Here is a 22,417-nt window from a genome sequence, read left to right on the forward strand (position 1 = left end):
TGACACCCCAGAGGGTCCAAAACACCTCAGAGTAATTTGTCAAACCCATTTGACTGGATTCACAATCCATGTGGTGTCTAGCTCAGGAGTATGAGATTACTCCTCCAATGATGTTTTTGTTATAAATTTAGAGTACTCAACTTTTTTTTCATAGAATAGAATTAACAGTGCAGAAGGAAACCATCCGGCCCATCGAGCCGGCGCCGGCCCTTTGAAAGAGCACACTACTTAAGGCCATGCCTTCACCCCACCCCGTAACCCAGTAACCCCATCTAACCTTTTAGACACTAAGGGCAATTTAGCATGGCCAATCCACCGAACTTGCACATCTTTGGACTGTGGGAGGGAACCGGAGCACCCGGTGGAAACCCACGCAGACACGGGGAGAAAGTGCAAACTCCACACAGACAGTCACCCGAGACCGCAATTGAACCTGGGACCCTGGAGCTGTGAAGCAGCAGTGCTAACCACTGTGCCACCATGCTGCATTCAATCGACCTCTGGGTTATGAGCCCAGCCCGCTTCCGCTGCGCCGCTCTGCTCCCCGTGTCTACGTGGGTTTCCTCCGGGTGCTCTGGTTTCCTCCCACAAGTCCCGAAAGACGTGCTTGTTGGGTGAATTGGACTTACTGAATTCTCTCTCAGTGTAACTGAACAGGCACCGGAATGTGGCAACTAGGGGATTTTCACAGTAACTTCATTGCAGTGTTAATGTAAGCCTACTTGTGACACCAATAAAGATTATTATTATTATTACAATCCCTCAGATCCAGGACAAATCGGTTCCTGGACTCGTTTGTGTCCCTCTCTGTCAGAATATCTAACAGGAGATTGATGTATGGATGAGGATGCGCACTCAGGGTCCGACTCACTGACTGATTATTTTAATGCATTGGAATAGTTATTAATACATATTTTAATTAAAGTTAAAGTAATTAAAGTCTGAGATAGGGTATATGAAATTGTTTCTTGAAGGAGCAATGCACCCAAAACGAATTTCTGTATCGACAATATAGTGAGGATTGAAATTGACAAGGCTACCCAATAGGAACCTAGGTTTTGAGTTCTGATGTTCTCGTGAATCAGTCCAAAGCTAACATTATGGTTTGTGTGTTTTTTACAGGGCAAAATAGAAGAGAAAATGCCACTGTTGATCCTACCAATGGCAAGGAGCAGGAGCGAGTTCTTTCATCAGTGATTGAGAATGACCTGGATGGGTCAAAAATCAAAAGAGCGAACGAAGAGCCTTGGATATCAGAAAGGCAGAGTCCCAAATCCAAGAAATCGTCACCGGTCGAAGCAAATGAAGAAGCTGGCATCGGACACAGAGGGAGGGATTCTGCATCCCGTGCGATAGAACATTCCAGAAGCATTGCCACGGTGACAGGCTACCCGAGCAGTAGCAGCACAATTAGAACCCAGGTAGAAATGGTCACAGAAGTCTCCGCGGATGTGATTCCCAGAGAGGATAAAGAATATCTTTCAGCACTGAGTAAGCGCACAGAGGTTTATAGGAAATTGGGGAGCTACAATCAAAACGAGGAGGGAAATAATTCTCAGGCCACAAACACCAGCGACGAAGCACCGGAGGAGCAGACTGATATCTCTCTGCTGGTGCCAAAAATCAGCCAGGGAATCTCTCCTGGGGACGACAGAGTTACAGTGAACAGAGAGGGTGAGAAGCTATTGGCTGCGGTGAATGTTACACATGCAATGCAGGGTCCGCAGCCTCAAGGTGTTACAGATTACCCTGGCAGAGGTATCTCCCTTCCAACCAGGTTCCCCACGGTCTCTGCAGGACTCCTCCAAGAGGGAGGGAGCACCTTTGCTACTCCTGACCTTGGAGGGAGTGGGGACGGAGAAACAAGTTGGCAAAACCCACACCAGGCCGGTCTCCATCCTGCAGGAGCTCATTCAAGCCGTGTGCTTGGACATGGGAGAGGGGCAGAAGCGACGGGAGCTCCAGTGGAAAGTGTACCAGAAGCTCTCCAAACCTCGGAGGAGGAACCCCAAGTCAGCCCATCGGCTTTTGAAGAGCACAGTCAAGGTGTGACGTTGCCCTCTCTGCTGTCCATAGTAGGCGTCGGCATCGTGACGTCAAAAGGGGAAGGTGAAGGCCTGACAGAGAAACCAGGGGAGCCACATTTCACAACATCAAAAAGGGAGGGAGGACCCCTGAACAAACTGGCTGGAAGTCAGCAAGAAACGAAGGGTTTATCGGTAGGCACCCAAATTCCAAGCACTATTCAGCCCCCTGCGGTGCACGCAACACACAAAGGTGAAACAAACAGCCAGCCACCGACAAAAAAACTGATGGCTTCAAATGAAATTGAGCAAACAATGAATAAACTGTCAGAAACAGAATGGGAAAATGCTATAACAGTGACGAGTGCCTCAGAAATTGGATTGTTGTTACATGGAGAGAAGCTACAGAATAAAATTGAAACAGGTCCCGAGTCCCACAGAGACTATTCAGTGGCAGTAACATTGTCTTCAGGCAGCGCAGTGCTTGCAAATACATCTATTGAGTTAGGACAGGAGCCATTACAGGCAACAATGCTAAATGCTGTAAGGAATACTGAGAAAACCTTGACAAGTGTAGCAGAAAGGAAAGAAGGCTCAGAAATGTTTGGCGTGCGTCCAACAGTCGATTCAGGTGTGCAAGTTGCCAAAGGGACAAAGGAAGCAATATCTGCAGTCACAATAGTGCCAACCATTGCAGATTTGAATGCAGAATTAGAGCTTCCCTTAACACCAGCCAAGGGGGCCACAGAGGAACAGTCAACAGCGGCAACAGCCTTCGACACAGCCGATTTAGGAGAGGAAGCATTGCAAAGGTTGGAAAGGCTAGAGAGGGCTGATGAAGGTTCTGCTTTCAAAGAAGCCCCCCTGCTCTTCACTTCTGTTCCATTTTCCACCCCGGTGTCGGAGCTGAAGTTTATTCATCGTGAGCATGAGACAGAAAGCGAAGGTGGCCGGGAGAATATGATTCCGTCTGCGCCACACAACCCAGAAACGCTGCCTTCTGAAGCAAGGATGTCTTCACCGGATGAAGAAGCTGACGGTTCTGGGGCGGCAGAGAAGAAATCGGCTGTCGTTAACCAAATGGCTGAAGACCTGGACAGATCAGCTTTGGTGCAAGAGATTGGCAGTTGGGCAATCTCACCAGCCACTCTCAGTATCAACAATTCAGTTGAGGGACCGTTCTTTCCAATGCCAGGTGAGAGTGTATCTAGTTATTCATTTATTGACTGTCATTAGTAACAGATATAAATACTGGACGTGAACCACTCTGGCGTTAACAGAGTGTGGATATCTTTGCAGCATCCTTGAACATGGGTGAGGTACGGGAGGACTGGAGAATTGCTAATGTTGTCTCCTTGTTTAAAAAGGGTAGCTGGGATAATCAAAGTAATTATAGACCGGTGAGCCTGACGTCAGTGGTAGGGAAGCTGCTGGAGAAGATACTGAGGAATAGGATCTATTCCCATTTGGAAGAAAATGGGCTTATCAGTGATAGGCAACATGGTTTTGTGCAGGGAAGGTCATGTCTTACCAACTTAATAGAATTCTTTGAGGAAGTGACAAAGTTGATTGATGAGGGAAGGACTGTAGATATCATATACATGGACTTCAATAAGGCATTTGATAAGGTTCCCCATGGTAGGCTGTTGGAGAAAGTGAAGTCGTATGGGGTTCAGGGTGTACTAGCTAGATGGATAAAGAACTGGCTGGGCAACAGGAGACAGAGAGTAGTAGTGGAAGGGAGTTTCTCAAAATGGAGAACTGTGACCAGTGGTGTTCCACAGGGATCCGTGCTGGGACCACTGTTGTTTGTGATATACATAAATGATCTGGAGGAAGGTATAGGTGGTCTGATTAGCAAGTTTGCAGATGACACTAAGATTGGTGGAGTAGCAGATAGTGAAGGGGACTGTCAGAGAATACAGCAGAATATAGATAGATTGGAGAGTTGGGCGGAGAAATGGCAGATGGAGTTCAATCCAGGCAAATGCGAGGTGATACATTTTGGAAGATCCAATTCAAGAGCAAACTATACGGTAAATGAAAATGCCCTGGGGAAAATTGATGTACAGAGAGATCTGGGTGTTCAGGTCCATTGTACCCTGAAGGTGGCTGCGCAGGTCGATAGAGTGGTCAAGAAGGCATACGAAAGCTTGCCTTCATCGGGAGGGGTATTGAGTACAAGAGTTGGCAGGTCATGTTACAGTTGTATAAGACTTTGGTTCGGCCACATTTGGAATACTGCGTGCAGTTCTGGTCGCCACATTACCAGAAGTATGTGGATGCTTTGGAGAAGGTACAGAGGAGGTTCACCAGGATGTTGCCTGGTATGGAGGGCACTAGCTATGAAGAGAGGTTGAGCAGATTAGGATTATTTTCATTAGAAAGACGGAGGTTGAGGGGGGACCTCATTGAGGTCTACAAAATCATGAGAGGTATAGACAGGGTGGATAGCAAGAAGCTTTTTCCCAGAGTGGGGGACTCAATTACTAGGGTCACGAGTTCAAGGTGAGAGGGGAAAAGTTTAAGGGAGATATGCGTGGAAAGTTCTTTACGCAGAGGGTGGTGGGTGCCTGGAACGCATTGCTGGCGAAGGTGGTAGAGGCGGGCACTATAGCGTATAGATGCATCTAGGCAGATACATGAATTGGCAGGGAGCAGAGGGATACAGATCCTTAGAAAATAGGCAACAGTTTTAGATAGAGGATCTGGATCGGTGCAGACTCGGAGGGCCTGTTCCTGTGCTGTAATTTTTCTTTGTTCTCTGTTTACTTCCGGGGCTAGGTGGACGGCGGAGAGGTTGGCGCCGCGCCAGCCGGCGGCAAAGGGACTGTGTGAGTTAGCGCATGCGCCACAGGGCCGGCGTGATCTTGCGCATGCGTAGAACCACCGGCGTGGTTACGCGCACGCGCAGACCGGCCTGCGTATTCTGGCATATGCGCAGGGGGTTGTGTTCTCCGCGCCGGCCATGGCGGAGCCCTACAGGGGCCGACGCAGAAGGAAGGAGTGCCCCCATGGCACAGTCCCGCCCGTAGATCGGTGGGCCCCGATCGTGGGCCAGGCCACCTTGTCCCCCCCCCCCCCCGTCCCCCGTCCCCCGTCCCCCCAGGATCATAACTTCCCGCGCCGCTCCGAGGACCACACCAGCCGACTTACCTGCCAGGTCCCGCCATGTGGGACCATGTTTAATCCACGCCAGCGGAATGGCCCGGAGAATTGCCGAGGAGGCTGCTGCCAACGGCCCCCAACCAGCGTGGCGTGATCCCCTCCCAAACACCAGTGCCGGAGAATACGGCAGCCGGCGTCGGGGCGGGGGGTCGGAGAATCCCGCCCTAAGCCTCTCCTGGAGAACAGTCTTCATTTATGGGCATCATACTTTAGCAAAGATAAGAGGAACAAAGAAGGAGGCTTGATCCAGTGGGATTCTATGCACTGGGAAAGGGTTTGGTCTGGTGGTGAGATTCAATCCTGTAGCATTGAGTAGGAAGGGATTTACTGGAATTTTGTATAATGTGAATGAGGTTGTTTCTTTCAGATTCTTTACAGTAATAGGGAACTGAAAAGGAGGTTGAATACATTCTGATTCAAATGTTTTATTAGATTAATCCCCAGCTTGGCTATTGAAGGCAATTCTTGTAGCCACTTATCATACCTCATAAACTTACTGTAGGTTTCTGAAGATGTAACTAGTAGACTAGATAAGGGTGAATCAGTGGATGTGGTGTATTTGGTTTTTCCAGAAAGCTTTTGGTACCATAAGACCATAAGACTTAGGACCAGAATAAGGCCACTCGGCCCATTGAATCTGCTCCGCCATTCAATCATGCCTGATTTTTTAAATCCCCATTTTCCTGCCTTCTCCCCTGATCCCCTTATTAATCATGAACCTATCTCCCTCTGTCTTAGACACTCAGTTAATTCGTCTCCACAGCCTTCTGCGGCAAAGTGTTCCGCAGATTCACCACCCTCTGGCTGACGAAATTCCTCCTCATCTCTGTTTTAAAGGATCGTCCCTTTAGTCTGAGATGGTGTCCACTGGTTGTAGGTTTCCTACAAGTGGAAACATTGTCTTCACATCCACTCTATCCAGGCCTCGCAGTATCTTGTAAGTTTCAATAAGATCCCCTCTCATCCTTCTAAACTCCAACGAGTACAGACCCAAAGTCCTCAAACGTTCCTCATACGACAAGTTCTTCATTCCAGGAATCATTCTTGTGAACCTCCTCTGGACCCTTTCCAAGGCCAGCACATCCTTCCTTAGATACGGGGCCCAAAACTGCTCACAATACTCCAAATGGGGTCTGACCAGAGCCTTATACAGCCTCAGAAGTACATCCCTGGTCTTGTATTCTAGCCCTCTTGACATGAATGCTAACATTGCATTTGCCTTCTTAACTGCCGACTGAACCTGCACATTAACCTTAAGAGAATCGTGGACAAGGTCTCCCAAGTCCCTTTGTGCTTCTGATTTCCGAAGCATTTCCCCATTTAGAAAATAGTCTATGCCTAAATTCCTCCTTCCAAAGTGCATAACCTCACACTTTTCCACATTGTATTTAATTTGCCACTTCATTGCCCACTCTCCTAGCTTGTTCAAGTCCTTCTGCAGCCCCCTTGCTTCCTCAATACTACCTGTCCCTCTACAGATCTTTGTACCATCTGCAAACTTAGCAATAGTACCTTCAGTACCTTCTTCCAGATCATTAATGTATATTGTGAAAGGTTGTAGTCCCAACACAGACCCCTGAGGCACACCACTAGTCACCGGCTGCCATCCTGAAAAAGACCCCTTTATCCCCACTCTTTGCCTTCTGCCAGTCAGCCAATCCTCTATCTATGCCAGGATCTTACCTTGAACACCATGGGCTTTTAACTTATTTAACAGTCTCCTATACGGCACCTTGTCAAAGGCCTTCTGAAAATCTAAATAAATCACGTCCACTGGTTCTCCTTTGTCTAACTTCCCTGTTGCCTCCTCAAAGAACTCGAACAGATTTGTCAGACACAACCTCTCTTTGACAAAGCTGTGCTGACTCAGTCCTATTTTACCATGCACTTCCAAGTACTTTGCGATCTCATCTTTAATAACAGACTCTAAAATCTTACCAATGACCAAAGTCAGGCTAATCGGCCTATAATTTCCCGTCTTCTGCTTCCCTTCCTTCTTAAACAGTGGTGTTACATTAGCCACCTTCCAGTCCTCTGGGACCCTTCCTGCCTCCAGTGATTCCTGAAAGATCATCACTAATGCCTCCACAATTTCCTCAGCTGTCTCTTACATAAGAGATTAGAGTGCGAAATTAAAGTGCACGGGATTGGTGGTGATATATTTGTGTGGATTGAGAATGGGTTCGCAGACAGGAAACAGAGAATAGGAAGAAATGGGTCTTTTTCAAAGTTGCAGGAAGTGACTAGAGGGGTCCCGCAGGGATCAGTGCTTGGGCCCCAGCTATTCACAATATGCATCAATGATTTGGATGAGGGAACCTGGTTTGCTGATGGCGTGAAACTTGTCGAAATGTGAGTAGTGGGAAGGATGTTCAGAGGGTTCAAAGTGATTTAGACAAGTTCCATGATTGGGCAGATGAATGGCCGATGTGGAATAATGCGGATAAATATTTGCCGCCTTCTTCGTTTTTAAGAAGGGAGGGAGGCAGAAATGTCGAGGGTCTGGTTTAGCAAAGGGCTAAAGAGCTGGCTTTGAAAGCAGACCCAAGGCAGGCCAGCAGCATGGTTCAATTCCCGTACCAGCCTCCCCGAACAGGCGCCAGAATGTGGCGACGAGGAACTTTTCACAGTAACTTCATTTGAAGCCCACTTGTGACAATAAGCGATTTTCATTTAATTTCATTTCAAGTTATCCACTTCGGATGGAAAATCAGAATGGCAGAGTATTATTTAAATAGTGATCGGAAACATTGACATATAAAGGGACATGGGTGTCCTAGTACACTAGTCACTGATAGCAAGCATGCAATGTAAGTAGTTAGGAAGTAAATGGTATATTGGCCTTCATTACAAGAGAGTATATTTAAGAAGAAAATAGATACATTTCTAAACTCTAAAGGTGTCAAGGGGTGTGGGGAAAGCGTTGGCGTTGAGATAGATGATCAGCCATGATCATATTGAATGGTGGAGCAGGCTCAAAGGGCCGAATGGCCTACTCCTGCTCCTATTTTCTATGGGCAGGATACTCCATTCCTGCCTGCCTGCTGCAATCGGAAATCCCGATCGGCAGAGAATGGAGCGTCTCTTCAGCCGTCAGGCAGAGCAGTGCAGGATGAGGAGGCCAACTTCAGAGTTAACCAACTCAGACCAGGAGGATGTTGTTGAGCAGAGGGCTGTCTAAGATCACCATGCCAAGCGTGGTCTTCAGGTTGCCCAGAGCTGGAAGGAGCAGACTCCCCATCCCAGGAGGAAGGGGTACTAGAGTCAAGCCCAACCCACAGCCCAAGCCCACCCACCCAAGACCCTTGGAGGGCTGTTTGTTTGCAGCCCGTCAGTGGCAGAGGGGCACATGACCTATAGCCTAACCCCCTTGACTTCCTCTTGGGGTCCACTGCGCCAAGAACAGGTGTCACTGCCAGGGTGTAGGTGCCATGGTGCCAGGCAGCAGTGTATCATTGAAAATGCCAAGGGGTGTGGGCTGATGGGAGTGGCTGATGGGGTGGGGTCAATGGGGGTGGCTGATTGGGAGGCTGATGGGGGGAAGGGTGGTGATAGGGGGCTGATGGGGGGGCAGTGATCGGGTGGCTGATAAGGGGCTGATGGGGGGCTGATAGAGCTGATGGGAGGCTGCTGGGGGTGGCTGATGGGGTGGCAGATAGGGGATTGATGGGGGGGGGGGTGATGGGGCTGATGGGGAGTCAATGGGGGTGGCTGATAGGGGGGCTTGTAGGGGTTGTTGGGGTGGCTGATGGGGCATTCGGGTCACACTCTTGCGTACACGGTGTGGGGTTGATTCATTATTCCCCAACAATCCCTCCCTTGGGGGGAGGATACCCATCCTTGATGAGGGTTTAGGGGTTCCCTCCTTGTCAGCAGGGGGTGGGGGTGAGTCAGAATTTGCATTGTTGGGGGGGGGGGGGGGGGGGGGGGGGTGAGACGGACCTGCAATCAGACTGATTTACACTCAACATGGCGACCCTGATACTAAAGGTTTGAGGGATTCCGACGAGTTCTCCACCATGTATAAACCTGCATGGCGAAGGCTGTGAGATTGACCTGGGCGCCTCTCCTTGCGCCAATGGAGATCAGCCCCAATTCTTTGCTGGCAGGAACATTTAGACTCCTGAAGGGAAAATCCCAGCCTATGTTTCTATGTCGAGGGCTTTGAGAAAGTGTAGAAGAGTGTTACTACAATGTTGTTCTGTAGACGAGGAGTCATATTGTACTTTGCTTTTATTAATTCATTTGCGGCGTGGTTAGCACTGCTGCCTCATGAAGCCAAGGACCAGGGATCGATCCGGTTCCGGTACTGTCTGTGTGGAGTTTGCACATTTTCCCCATGCCTGTGTGGATCTCACCCCCACAACCCAAAGATGTGCAGGGTAGGTGGACTGGCACACACTAAAAGTGCCCCTTAATTGGAAAAAAAAGAATTGCGTACTCTAAATTTAAGAAACAAAATTAATGAATGGGATGTAGGTGTCACTGGCTAGGCCAGCACTGATTGGCATAGATCATAGAATTTACAGTGCAGAAGGAGGCCATTCGGCCCATCGAGTCTGCACCGGCTCCTGGAAAGAGTACCCTACCCAAGGTTAACACCTTCACCCTATCCTCATAACCCAGTAACCCCACCCAACACTAAGGGCAATTTTGGACACTAAGGGCAATTTATCATGGCCAATCCACCTAACTTGCACATCTTTGGACTGTGGGAGGAAACCGGAGCACCCGGAGGAAACCCATGCACACACGGGGAGGATGTGCAGACTCCGCACAGACAGTGACCCAAGCCGGAATCGAACCTGGGACCCTGGAGCTGTGAAGCGATTGTGCTATCCACAATGCTACCGTGCTGCCCTTGGCATCCCTAATTGCCCTTGAGAAGGTGGTGGTACCTGGAACACCGCCACCTGCAAGTTCCCTCCGAGCCATGCACCATCCTGACTTGGAAATGTATGACTGTTCCTTCACAGTCCTGGAACTCCCTCCCTAACAGCACTGTGGGTGTACCTACACCACGTGGATTGCAGAGGTTTAAGGCAGCAACTCACCGTCACCTTCTCAAAGGGCAATTGGGGATGGCAGTAGTGGGTTCTGGCCGAACCAGCGACGCCCACATTCTGTGAAAGAATTAATACACAAAACTTTTCAGTTTGTTTGCTTGTTTGTTTATTGTCACGCCTACCGACGGACAGTGAAAAGTGTCTTTGACTTAATGAAGGCATACGGTTGTGGAAAATCTGGTTTCTGGAAATGTTTTTGAATTGTGCTTTCGTACCTTTTGGCGAGTTGTTTTGGATGCTGCAATTGTTGCTCCTCCGAATATATCTCTATGCCTTCTGTCAACATATAAGTCTATATGAAATATATACAGTGTTCCATTGCTCACGGTGCCCTGTCTGTTTTCCATTGCAGCGCACAATGCGGGTGTCCCTGTGACATCTATTTCTTCACAGCAAATTAAGGTGTCAAAGACCGAAATAATTACATTCTCTCTCATCTGTGATAAGATCTTTTTAGTTTATTCTTGCTCTGCCAACACTGAGCCCATTGTGGCTCGATTGTGTTCCGAGGAGGAACAAAAAGACTTAAGATTGTTCAAACAGGGATTGAGGCATGGATTTGTGTTAAAGCTAATGAGAGCAGCCAGCCAACCTCTGTCCTGCCATCCCCACTGTATCTGTTATCTCTTCTGATTTACATTATAATTGCGCTGCATCAATCACAATTTGACAGACAGTCCCATAAGTATCCTGAGAGCATTCAATGGACAACATGGCCCAAGGGTCATGAGTCAACTGACATTAAATATCCAGACCTGCAGAGACAGAATATCCAAACCAATGGGGCTTGACTCAAGGACGAAACTCCCTCAGAAAGGTGGCCTGGAGGGTTTCCCTTTGACTGACCTTGGTAAGGACTCTTCACACTATTCATCATAATGTCTTGTTTGAATTGAATGGCGGTCGATTTCTGTCACATAGATTGGTTGAAGGCCGCTCAGGTTTTTAAAAATCGAGCAATCTTGGTGAAGGCCTGAGGCAGACAACGACAAGAGCGGGGGTTTATATTGCCCCTTTACTGTAGTGAAGCGTCTCAAGGCGCTTCACAGGAGTGTTATCAAGCAAAACTGGACACTGATCTACAGGAAGAGATATTTGTCCAGAGGAGCAAAAGGTTGGCTGAAGAGGTAGATTGGCAGGAGCATCCTGAAGGAGGAGAGACAGGCCGAAAAGGAATTCCACAGCTGAGGGCCTGGGATAGGTTGGAACCCTGGCACTCCTGGTGCCACCTGGGAACCATGGTCCTGCCAGCCTGGCACCCTGGCAGTCCACCTGGGTACCAGCCTGGCACTGTCAAGGTGCCCAGATGGCACTGCCAGCTGGCAGGGGCACTGCCAGGGTGTCAGGATGGCGCTGTTAAGGTGCCACGCTTGGGGCGGTACGGTGGCACAGTGGTTAGCACTGTTGCCTCACAGCGCCAGGGACCCGGGTTCAATTCTGATCTCGGGTGGGTGACTGTGTGGAGTTTGCACGTTCTCCCCGTATGTGCGTGGGTTTCCTCCGGGTGCTCCTGTTTCCTCCCACGGTCCATAGATGCGCAGGTTAGGTGGATTGGCCGTGCTAAAGTGCCCCTTAGGGTGGCGTTGCAGGAATAGGGGAGGGGATTGGGCCTAGGTAGAGTGGCCTTTCAAAAATGTTGGTGCAGACTCGATGGGCCGAATGGCCTCCTTCTGCAGTGTAGGGATTCTGTTCTGTGCGAAATTAAGCATTGATCCCCGAGAGGATTGTGGAATTAATGATGGGACACAAAGAAATGGCAGAGACTTTGAACCAGAATTTTGTAGTCTTCACTGGAGAAGGCACAGAAGATATTCCACAAGTGGTGGGAAATCAAGAGGCAAAAGTGGGGGAGGAACTTAAAAGAATCACAATCACCAGAGAAAAAGCACTAAGTAAACGAATGAAGCTAAAGGCTGTCAAGCCCCCAGGACCTGGTGGCAAGCATCCCAGGGTCTTAAAGGAAGTGGTTGAAGACGGTGGATCACTTAGCTGTCGATTTTGAAAATTCCCTAGATACTGGAAAGGCCCAAGTTAATTGGAAAACTACAAATGTAACATCTCTATTCAGCAAAGGAGGGAGACAGAAAACAGGAAACTATGTTTAGTTTACTTAAAAAAAACATTATTAAAGGGGTAATGGCAGGACATTTAGTAAATCATAATAAAATCGGGCATGGTCACCATGGTTTTGTGAAAGAGAAATCATATTTTACAAAAGCATCACGATCTGGATCTCGCCCTCAATGGGCGGGATTCAGATTTGCATATTTAAGTGTGCCGTAAAGCACACTTAAATATGTTTGTGCTGAAATCTCCCAAGGCATAGGATCAAATGCCTGCACCTTGGAGACCCTGGCGTGGTGCCGTTTCGCCACTGTTTTCCACAAACGCGGACTAGGGGTAACGGCACTTGTGGGGTCTCCCGGGAGATCGAAGGCCCCCGGGTGTTTGGGCTCTGGGCAAGATGGAATCTTGGCACCCCCGAGGGCACCTGGGCACTGGCACCCTGTAAGTGCCACCCTGGCACTGCCGGTGTTCGATGGCACTGCCAGGCTGGCAGGGGCACTGCCATGATGCAGAGCTGGCAGTGTCAAAGTGCCCGGATGCCAGTTTGCCTGTGTAGAGGATCGGGCCTGGGGGTGCCTTGAACTTATGATTTGGAGTGGGGGGGGGGGGGGGGGGGGGTTTGAGGACCCCCTAATGGGTACGTTGGGGGGTCCAGAGGCTGTCGTGGGGGGCTGAGTTGAGAGATTGGGGTGCACCAATGAGCTGAGGGCGCCAGGAATCACCTCGCTAAACGCGCCCAAAATAGGTCTCTTTTTTCCCCATGAAATCGTGCCCAGAGAGTCAGAATAAATGGGTAATTTTCAGGAGTGCACCATTTCAGGGATCAGTGCTGGAGCCTCAACTATTTAAGATCAATATTAATGACTTAGGGTGCAATCTACCCAAATGGGAACACACTCCCATAGTGTGTGATTAGCCGAGTGTTTCCCGAAAGAGACCACGCGAACAAACGGTCATTCGGATAAATAGGGAGCTTCAGTGGGGAACGTGTGTCCGAGGCCGCACTTAGGGCTGTTTTATGCCCTGAGGTGCTCTGCTCACTGGGACTCGTCAGTGCACAGGGAGATCAGGACACCAAGTGATTAGGAAGGTAAATGGACTGTTGGACAGCGTTGCAAGAGAATGTTGTATAAAAATAGAAGTCTTGCTACAGCTGCGCAGAACATTCACTTTATTAAATAAATTTAGAGAACCCAATTATTTTTTTCCAGTTAAGGGGCAATTTAGCGTGACCAATCCACCTAGTCTGCACATCTTTGGGTTGTGGGGGTGAGGCCCACGCAGACACAGGAATTTGCAAACTCCACACAGACAGTGACCTGGGACCGGGATCGAACCCGGGTCCTCAGCAGCATGAATCAGCAGCGCTAATCATCGTGCCACCCTGTACACGGCATTCATGAGCACTGTGTATAGTTTTGGTCTCCTTATTTAAGGAGGGATATATTTGTATTGGAAGCAGTTAGAGAAGTTTCACTAGGCTGATTTCTGAGATGAAGGCGCTGTTTTACGAGGAAAGGTTTGTGTTCTTCCTTGTGTCTGAATTGTAGTCTTACAGTTGAAGTAGATGCTTTATTTGTATGAGTTAATTCCCTCTCCAGCGCTTATACTATGTTACATCTGAGCTGCCTGTCTGTGTCCTACTCACCAGCTGCCGTTCCTGTGAAGAGTGCCTCTGACTTCCCGTCTGTCAGTATTTATACATCTCCAATACTCCCTCTAGTGATTGCTTTATTGTATTGCATTTACATTGACCCCTTGAATATATACACAGATATGCAGATCACTACATTCCCCCTTTTTTCTTTTACATATTTTCTGTACAGTGTTAAAGAAAATCGTACAAACCAGTTAGATTCATTATGATATGTATATCTGTACAAGTGGTGATGATATTGGTTATTATACAAAGCCAATTAATATTTATGAGTCCAATCATAATAAAAACATTTATGTGTCCAAACTTCACAAATTTGTTTGGTTGAGTTTTTTTTTTCTGTTGTTGATGCGATGATATTGATATTGTAACTTCTTTGTGAATGTCACCAATGTTCTTGTTTTTTAGCAACCAACAAGTCATCACGAGGTGTTCGAATGTTCGAACCACTTATGTTGACTGACGTGGACTTTTTTCTGTGCTTGTGGTAACGATTTAGTGTGTCACCTGCCTTGAAAGCTGGTGTGCTTGTTTGTTCTGGAGCAAATGTGAATTTGTGAGATTTGTTGTCATGCCATGGTATGTTTGCACTCTTGTCATTGTTTTGGAGTGTGCTGTTGCATTGTCCTTCATGTGCAGAGCTGTACCATGTTGTACAGCTCGTTGTTTCAGTGTTGTTGTTTCTGTCGTTTCTGTCTTTGTTGTTTTCGTTGTAATTCTTGTTGTTGTTTTTGTCATGCTTATTGTTTCTGTTTTTGTTGTTGTTCTTGTTGTTTTTGTTATGCTTGTTGTTGCTGTTGTTGTCTTTGTTATGCTTCTTGTTGTTTTTGTTGTTGTTGTAGTTTTTGTTGTTGTGTTTGTATTATTTGTTCTTGTTGTTTTTGTTGTTGCTGTAGTTGTTCTTGTTTCTGTTGTGCTTCTTGTGATTTTTGGTGTTCTTGTTGCGCTCAATGACTGTTCCGTATGGATAATTTGAGTCATTCTCAAAGTTATTGGTGTCAGTGTCCTTTGTGGTATCTGATGTTTCATTGAGCGTTTCGTCTTGAGGATTGTGAGGCTGACCTGATGTTGCATAGGTCTTGGTGACATCAGTCATTTGTGGTGGATTTGATTCCTCTTCTTTGCTTCCTCGGTGCTCCTCTCCTGGAGTCATTTCTGGTTCATTTGAATCATCTTTGGTTTCTTGGTGCTCCTCTTCTGGAGTCAAAATCTTGAAGATTTCATTTTCTTGTAGATAGGTTAGAGTAGATGAGGTTTCAATTGACGTGGTCTCACTGGACTCATGAGTAGCCCTATTCTGATTGTTGAGTGATCCTGCACATCCTGTATGTCGATTGTGATCACATTGTCACTGTTATCACATACAGTGGGTAGACTTACATTGTCTTTTTGTTGTTCACGTGAGCTTGGTAGACTTTCATGGTCTGCTTCTGGTTGCTCAGATGCTGTGGGTAGACCTTCATGGTCTTGATCATGCATGGCGTTCGCTATGGAGTGTTTAATTGCTTCCATTTTGGAGTCTGTCAATGAGCTCTCTGTGGAGGCTTGCGTCGCTCTCACTGTGGAGTCTTTCATTGTGCTCTGCGTGGCGTCGTGTTCTTCTTGGGTATTTGACAGGTTGCTGTCATCCAACGTATCGACGATCTACCATCGTGGTATTGGATTCATCTACCATGAGTAGAGTCGTATTGAGCTTTGCAACCGTGCCGCTGATGATATGATTAGCATATCCGAATAACTCAGCCATTTCTGAGTAATATTTTTCGATAAACAAATCATCTTTTGTTGTTTTGGATTTGTCATTGTGCTCTTCACTTTGGGTGGTGCAAACTGCTTGTTCCAGGGTGCTGCGGAGGTTATTTTCAACTGCTGGTAGATGTTCAGGCAATGTTGTACCTTTTGAGGATGAATTTTTGTGTTTTGTGCCTTTAGGAGTCTTGTTTGTGATTTTTGGGCATTTCCCCTTTAAATGGGCATGGTCTGCGTCTGCTGACGTCATGACACACGAGACGTAGAGCGGAGGAATCGATTTCACATGCGCAAATCAATTTTCCTTTACTGTGCGCTTTTTCGTAAACTGCACATGTGCAAATCCATCTTTGAAGTGTGCGCTCTTTTCTTTCAATTGCGCATGCCCGACTCGATCGGCAAACGGTGTTCGATCTTCTGCTGATTGTGCATACGTGACTTCCGCATGCGCAGAACGATCTGCGCCCAAAACTTCTTTTTTCAATTGCACACGCACGGCTAGCACATGCGCAGAACGATCTGAGCCCAAAAACGGCTATTTTCAACTGCGCATGCGCTACTGCGGTTTCCTGCACATGCGCAGACCCAGATTTATGTCTATGTTCCCCGGGCAGTTTAAATGTGCTCAGATGCCATTTTAACTTCTTCAGACCCGTGGAAAAGAACGTTTACGGCGTTTTTTCTTGTTAAAACTTAAAGTTATTTTTTCTTGTGATCTGCACTTCTCAATTGCGATTTCCAATGTTAAACCTTTCTGTTCTGATAATGATTGTTTGAGTTTCGCATCACTCATTCCCTGTGCAATTTGGTCTCCGAGCATTGAATGTCTTAAAGCAGCACTGTTAGTGGTGTTACAGTGATCTTCAAATGTTTTGTGTATTACTTCTAATTTGGTGTTGTCTTCACCTTTCAAGTATTTAAAGCCGTTATAGATTTCTCGAGCTTCATGTCCTGCTAGGAGCAGTGCTATTTTCATTTCTTCTCAGGCTGTTCTCAAATCATTAGCTATGATATATATTTCGAACATTTGTTGATAACGTTTCCATCTATGACTTAAATTACTGGCTGTTTACAGCTGCAGTGGAGTTCCAACGAGTTTCATTGAATCAGCGAAGTCTCCCCACGTCAAATGTCCAGTACGAATTTTCTTGTCATTTCGATCTTTCTGTGTCTGCATCTTGTGCAATCTTATAGTAAGCGTTCTGAAGTCACCTGGTACCGTGTGTTATTCCTTGTGTCTGAATTGTAGTCTTACAGTTGAAGTAGATGCTTTATTTGTATGAGTTTGTTCCCTCTCCAGCACTTATACTATGTTACATCTGAGCTGCCTGTCTGTGTCCTGCTCACCAGCTGCCGTTCCTGTGAAGAGTGCCTCTGACTTCCGGTCTGTCTGTATTTATACATCTCCTGTGCTCCTTCTAGTGATTGCTTAGTTTTATTGCATTTACATTGACCCCTTGTATATATGCACAGGTATGCAGATCACTACAAGGTTGACCAGATTGGGGCTATACTCATGGGAGTTTACAAGAATTTATTAAAATATATAAGATCCTGACCGGTCCTGGTGGGGTAAATGCTGGGAGAGTGTTTCCTCTCATTGGGGAATCTAGAATGAGACGGCACAGTTTCAAAATAAGGGGTCTCCCATTTAAGATAGAGATGTGGAGAAATTTATTCTCTCATAGGATCACTCGATAGGTTTTTGATTGACAAGGGAGTCAGGCAGGAAAGCCAAGTTAAGGCCACAAGCGGATCAGTCATGATGCTACTCAATGGTGGAGGAGACTCGATGGGCCAAATGGCCTACTTCTGCTCCCATTTCATACGGTCTTAAGAAAGGCAAGTGCAGCAGGCATGTGGGAACATCCCGATCCCCAACTGTCCGAGTCACAAAGCTTTCTGACTTGGGCAAATATTGCTGTTGGTTCATCGCCGCTGAGACCCCCGTGACTCCCTCCCTAACATCACCTTGAGAGTATCTTCACCGCATGGACTGCAATGGTTCACGAAGGTGGCTTAACACCACTTTCTCACAGGTATTTAGAGATGGGCAATAAACCCTGCTCTTGCCAGTGACACCATTGCCCCCTGAATGAATAAATGAAAACAATCGCGAAGATGGGGAGTTGAGGAGTTCATCAGTGTTGAGACCCCGGAAATGAAGGAGCAAGAATAGAAAATGGAGTGCGGGGGCTCCGTGTAAATTTAATGAGGATTCAAGAGGAGGAATGTGTAGGAAAGGTATTTGGACCTTCTTAAAATGGAAACTGTAGATGGATGTTAGATTAAGAGTTACCAACCTTGTCATTCAATAAAATAAAGAAAGATTTGCACTTCTACACAGCCTTTCACAACATTAGGCATCTCAAAGCACTTCACAGCCACTGAAATACTATTTTAAATGTGGTCACTGTTGCAATGCAGGAAACGCAGCCATCAATTTGTGCAGAGCAGGACCCCACAAACAGTAGTGTGCAATGAACAGATCATTTGTTTTTTGGGTCTGGTTGAGGGGTAAATATGGGCCGGGGCCCAGGGAGAACTTCCCAGCTTCCCAACTGGATTCAGTACTCTTACATCGACCAAGGAGAGTAGACAGGTCTTTGTTTCAACGTTTCGTCTGAAAGATGTCACCTGCCACAGTTCATCGCTCCCCGAGTACCAGCAGTGGAAGTGACATCTTGGATTATGTGCTCAAGCCTCTGGAGCGTGGTGTCTACCCACGACCTTTGTGAATCAGAGGTGAGAGAGTGCTGTGCCACTGAACCAAGCCTGACAATTGACAGAACAAGAAAGATGGTGACGGGGAGAGAGGTTAGACAGCGGCATGGGAGACGGATTACCTCACACGCACGACAAATATCTTTCTGTTTCGTAACCCAGATAACGTGAGGGGCGGGAGCAATAATAGGCTCCCTCTTCAAGGCAATGATGTTCAGATCTTTGGCACTTGTGAAACATTTGCTTCAATGCCGGAGTGCAAAATGGCAGGGGAGGGAAGGGGGGGGGGGCAGGAAATGTTCCATTTGCTTTCAGCTGCCAACCTTTAATAAGCACATGTAGACGGGAAGAAGAATGTGGCACCATTCAGAATGCCCTTTGTGTCAAACATTATTAATGTGTCTTTGCTCCCTATGGAATTCATGGCAAATTGATGACTCATTAACCAAGCGAGTGCCATTAAAGCAACTGTAAATGTTTATAACCTTGTAAAACAATGTTAGACAGAATAAAGAACTGGGGGGGGGGGGGGGGGGGGGGGGAGAAAAGAAGTCCTCTGAAATGGTGGTTTTGCTGTTATATATCATTTGTAATATTTATGAATGAAATGGCAAAGCTTTGTTAAAGGTGGAGTGAGTTTTATAGAAACATTTTATAATGGCTTCGGGGGCTTGTTAAACACGGAACTGGAGCAAAAATATACCCTTTGGACAAGCTTGGGGAGATTGATTAAACAAACAGCAGTTCTACAGTGCAACATTACACATCTGCTCCTCAGCCCTTACGTGTACATGCAGTAATCACTGTGAAATGTTACAGGCATGTTGCTCAGCTCATTAAGCCCTTTGAAAGCTCTCTGATGGTTTAGTTTGGGTGAAGGAAGTGTGTGTGTAACTGATGCCAGAAGATCCCAGTTACAATGCCTGTGCTGTGCCGGATGGTCATAGCCACAGTGAGATAGATAGGACAATTGACCTCCGTGTCATGGACTCTGAAAGGCAAATTCAGGCCAGGTTCCTGCCCTGCCTGTTAGCCCCTTGGCTAGAACTTGCATATCTGTGGCTAGCAATCAAAGGCAGATACATAGAAGAGAGGACAGGCAACCAAACCTAGATTTTCCATTCAGAGTAAAGAGCCTGCATCCCTCCCTGAGCAAGGCATGTCAAAGGTTTTGTCGTAGCAACCCAGAAGATCTTTCCAAGAGTCACTCTTGTAGATGTCAGCTGGATCTCAATGGGTTCAGGCCCCATTTCAGGGACTTAAACACCCACTCTTGGCTGACCCACCCAGTGCAGTGCTGGACTGAGGGGGTGCTGCACTGTCAGTGATTCCATCTTTTGGATGAGGTGTTGAACTGAGGCTGTATCTGCCCTCTCAACTGGCCATGAAGATGTTCAATGCACTATTGGAAGAAGAGCAGGAATGGTCTGGCTAATATTTATCTTGGTCAAAGAGGTCGGTTTCAGGGGTTTTGTAAAGGTAAAGAGCATTCCGGAGGGGAGTCCAGAACTTTGACCAGAAGCAAATTAAACCATAAGCATGGTCTGACGGCCGCTTCCCACAGGGATCGGAGCGCGCAGCGACCCGTGGATGCCGGGAGAGGCCTTGCCTGGGCCTCCCGACAGCTGATACGCTTCGCGAGATCTGCCCAGGTCTCGAGAGGCATCATGATCAGGATCCCACCCATAAAGGACGAGACCAAGCCTAGCAGGCCTAAATAGGTTTAAAAGCAACTTCGGCATGCTGACCCTGGATCTATCTGGCTCACGGCTTCTACTGGCCTCCCCAGGGAGACCCCAGCCGGGCGCCGTTTAGTACTTGTCCACACAAATGTGGACCAGGTGGAATGGCACCCAGGGTGGTCCCCGGCCAATGGAGGCTCCTGGGTGGCCAGGGGCAGAGTAGGGTGGCTCCTTGGTCATCCCCCTGGAATGTGGGCACTTTGGCACCACCACCCTAGCATTGCCAAGGTGCCTGGGTACAAAGCTGGCAGGTGGCAGTGACAGGATGCCTGAGTGCCCTTGCGGCACGGCCAAGGGTCACGGCCTGGGGGGTGGGGGTGGGGTGGGGTGGGCAATGCCCATGAAAGGAGGGTTGGGGGTATGAAGGGTGGGTTAGTGGGTGCAGAGAGGGTGAAGAATGGGGATCCTGGAAGGGTGGTTGACAGGGGGCGCGGAAAGGCCTGAAAAGAAGGGCTCTCAGCAACCCCATTGCGGGGTGTCATCACTTGGAGGGGGTGTGGGGTAATGCCCATACGTGTGTAGGGGTTGTGACATTGTCCATGGTTGGGGGTTGTGTGGACGACACTTAGAGATCAGGGCCACCTGGGCACCCTGGCAGTGCCACCTTGGGGCCAGCCTGGCACTACCAAGGTGCCCAGGTGGCTCTGCCAGCTGGCAGGGGCATTGCTAGGCTGCCAGGTTGGCACTACCAAGGTGCCACACTGGTATTTTCTGCATGATGGCGATCAGACAGGGGGTGCCCTGTGTGAGTGTGTTCGGGGGGTTTTGGAGGGGGGGAATCATTTTTGATTTAAAAATGGCGTCCCAATCTCTCGCTACACTGAGGAATTCCGGCAAGTGGAGATCCTCTGTGCACAAAATGGGGCCCTGTGCTGCCTTGGCCGTGCGTTCCCTGCTGAGGCCTCCGACCTAACCCGGGCGCTGTTTTATAGCATCGTGTTTCTCAGCTCTGCGAGCACTCGGAAACACGTGGCTAAACAGGCTTGCTATGGCACTTTAAAATTAAAATAAACCGAGAGTACCCAATTATTCTTCAGGCTAGGCCTGGAAATTTCCAGCACTCCAGGATCTGGAAGGTGCTTCATATAACCCTGGTGGGCATTGACATTAAATTCAGCTCCGACGAACTATCCAGCTGAATAATTCCAATCGTGGGCAAGTGGGGGCGAATCCTATGAAGTTGCTTTTCTAATAGATGGGCCGAGGGTGACAGTCAAGCGAGTGGTGTGAGTTACAAACTGCTGCTACTAGGAGCGGGTGTAGCATTGGCACATTTAAGGCGAAGCTTGATGCTGACACGAGGGAGGAGGGAATAGGGAGGCACAGATGGGAGGAGTCCATTTGACTCGGAGGAGACATAAACCACACTGGTATGAACCATTTGGGTTTCATAGAATTTACAGTGCAGAAGGAGGCCATTCGGCCCATCGAGTCTGCACAGGCCCTTGGAAAGAGCACCCTACCCAAGCCCCCACCCCCACCCTATCACCATGACCCAGTAACCCCACCCAAAACTAAGGGCAATTTTGGACACTAAGGGCAATTTAGTGCCAATCCACCTAACCTGCACACCGTTGAACTGTGGGAGGAAACCGGAGCACCCGGAGGAAACCCACGCAGGCACGGGGAGGACGTGCAGACTCCGCACAGACAGTGACCCAAGCCGGGAATCGAACCTGGGACCCTGGAGCTGTGAAGCAATAGTGCTAACCACTGTGCTACCGTGCTGCCCTTGAGTGGCCTTTCTCTATTCCATTCCGTTCTCTGTCATTCTTTGTAATTCAGAATTTAACAGAGGATTAATGTTCAAAGAGTGAATTAAATATCTCACTGACTGTGGTGTCTGTTGCTCATCCTTTCATTTGAAACTGAAAGGCTGTCTTCATTCGGTCGCGTGTTTGATGCTCCTGAGGTTATGAGTTATCACTTGTTGGAGCAACGCTGTAGCTCACACAGTTACCCAGTGAAACGTCTTAACTTTATGGGAAAGTTGTGACCTTAATATCTATGAGATGAACAGGGAATTCATAATAAGGAACATTAAGGCGTGCAGTTTATTGCGTGAAAGACATTGTACTAACCCTCGAGCGACTGTAAATCTCCCAAAGATATGCAAATGTCTGGATTTACCAAATGGCATTATGCTGACAGGGGTTAGTTGAAAATTAATGAGGAAGAAACAATCACAATGAAATCACGTTGCTGTGACAAAACATCTTC

The 22,417-nt window shown here is 47.8% G+C and overlaps 1 protein-coding gene across 2 annotated transcripts in view; it reads left to right on the forward strand.

Moving 5' to 3' along the window:
* ncanb (neurocan b) overlaps positions 1–22,417 on the forward strand; it is a 264,578-nt gene that overhangs the window by 168,803 nt on the left and 73,358 nt on the right. For both annotated transcript variants that reach the window (XM_038777606.1, XM_038777605.1), the window contains exon 8: positions 1,123–3,219. In XM_038777606.1, coding sequence (XP_038633534.1) covers positions 1,123–3,219 — 2,097 coding nt within the window. The remainder of the gene's footprint in view (positions 1–1,122; positions 3,220–22,417) is intronic.

The sequence above is a fragment of the Scyliorhinus canicula genome, chromosome 18 (genome assembly GCF_902713615.1).
Source record: "Scyliorhinus canicula chromosome 18, sScyCan1.1, whole genome shotgun sequence".
Lineage (NCBI taxonomy): Eukaryota > Metazoa > Chordata > Chondrichthyes > Carcharhiniformes > Scyliorhinidae > Scyliorhinus > Scyliorhinus canicula.